Source organism: Parus major, chromosome 1A, assembly GCF_001522545.3.
Source record: "Parus major isolate Abel chromosome 1A, Parus_major1.1, whole genome shotgun sequence".
Classification (NCBI taxonomy): domain Eukaryota; kingdom Metazoa; phylum Chordata; class Aves; order Passeriformes; family Paridae; genus Parus; species Parus major.
The window spans coordinates 69,169,685-69,171,638 of NC_031773.1; the positions used below are offsets into that span (position 1 = coordinate 69,169,685).

Genomic DNA, 1,954 nt, shown 5'->3' on the forward strand with positions numbered 1-1,954 from the left:
ATTTTTTATATTTATTTTTATGTATTTTTATTTTTTTCATATTTTTTCCATAATGGCAGGCTACCAATTCTTTATATTTTTTATATTTATTTTTAATTTTTTTCACATTTTCTTCAGTAACTAGAAATTACCTCCCATCTTTTAGACATGGGCAATGTGTTTAGAACTGTATGCTTACAACACATTTATAAACATGCACTAAGATTACCTTCTTCAGTTGTGTTTCCATCTTCAAACACTCCTCCTTTTTCTGTTCTAATGCAATTTCCAGTGTCTTGAGTCTCGAATCTTTCTTCAGTCCAGATGAAGCTAATGATGAGGCATGTTCCTTAAGATCCAGTAATGATGTCTAAATATAAAGATGTGAAATAATTATCAAGTAAGTGCAATATTTAGGTTTTTTTTCCTGTCTTTATCTCCCTCCTATCCCTTCACACTATGTTCAGGACCTCATTTAGAACATTTCAGGTTGTTTGTGTCACTGACTTAAGACAGCTTGAAATAATTCAGGCTTTCAGTATCAAAATAAAATCTTGTCTAAATTAATTTCAAAGTCATTTTTAAAGATGGACAATTCTGCAAAATGGAACTTGTGCTCCAGTGCCAGTCATGTATAAGAAAAACTGGTTTTCAATAAAATTGTATTTAAAATTGTATGTGGGTAGAAGATTTAGCCACTGAGAGAGGTGAAAACATTTCTGGGTGAAACTGATTCACGCCACCTTACTCCAAAGCACATCTCAACTTCTTTCTAAACAATTTTCCTGTTTGCTTTTTTCTTTTCCCCTGTCAAATGCTGATTTCCATGTAGACAAAACCTTAGTACTTTCTTGGTATGTATTTTTGTACTGGTTTGAGTTTTGAAAAGAAGATTGCCAAATTCTCCAGTGATGTTCTCTACCAGCTCAGCCTTGTTAGGACAATTACTGCAAAGTCACAGCTTTCCTCATCTCCAATGGAACACAAATAGAGACAATAAATAATTCTGTCACAATAGATTGGGATTGCTGGTCAACCTCTTTCTCTGTGAGATCTCCTTGTAAAATGCTGACTCTCTCTTTCAGGTCCTTAATGTCTTTCTTGTAGTTGTCGATCTCTTCCTGTTTTTCACGTTCATCTCTGTCACGCTGCTCCTTTAAACGCTCAATGGTCTTTTCCTGACAAAAGAAAGCACTCTGTGAAGGAAATCCCTCTTACTCAGCTCAGCTCCTCAGGCTCCTCCTCACACCACTTCTGACAAGTGTCCCATTTTATTTTATTTTTCTTTACAGCTCCTCAAGAAGGAGCAAACTTGAGGTATCTATGGATTTGTGGCTGTGAAACACCGGGATTTCTGGATCCCTGGAAGTTCACAGTGCTGTTCAAATGCAACCCAATTCGTCTGCTTCTGATTATCAAAATCACCCTAAAGCAGGATGTATTAGATATTGCCTCCTGACTTATTTAAATCTTATTTTTCTAGAATGTACAGTTAAATCAGTGGTTCTTCAGAGAAGAAGGGGTGTAGTGCCTACGGGATGCTGGGATTTATACACAGTAAGAAAAAACAACAAAATAACTTTTTGATACACCTGATATCAGTGGAGCTCTGGATATTTTGGAATCTGAAAGGATGTAAGCAAATTCAGGTAAAATTTAACCATAGTTCATAGGATCTGACAGGCTAAGGAGCTGCAGTCCTGCTTCTCTGGGAATCCAGAAGAATATATATTTAATTAGCCCAAGATGTTATCCCACCAAAAGAGAATGGGACAATCTGTTATCTCTGGAGCATTACAAAAATTTATCACTAAATGAATTTACAAGAATTTAAAATTTTAAAATAAAATGACAAGAATTTATCACTAAATACTAGGTATGATTTATAGTCAGTATTTATAGTGTGTATGTAAGTGTATAGTGGATGTATTTATTTATTTATTGGTTATCAATATTTGTACTGGGGGATAATCCC

At 34.8% G+C, this 1,954-nt stretch overlaps 1 protein-coding gene across 5 annotated transcripts in view; it reads right to left on the reverse strand.

Annotated features, from left to right (window-relative positions):
- ERC1 (ELKS/RAB6-interacting/CAST family member 1) overlaps positions 1 to 1,954 on the reverse strand; it is a 284,117-nt gene that overhangs the window by 174,752 nt on the left and 107,411 nt on the right. For all 5 annotated transcript variants that reach the window (XM_015627633.3, XM_015627634.2, XM_015627636.3 and 2 more), the window contains 2 exons: positions 1,017 to 1,157; positions 209 to 349 (listed from right to left, as the gene is read on the reverse strand). In XM_015627633.3, coding sequence (XP_015483119.1) covers positions 209 to 349; positions 1,017 to 1,157 — 282 coding nt within the window. The remainder of the gene's footprint in view (positions 1 to 208; positions 350 to 1,016; positions 1,158 to 1,954) is intronic.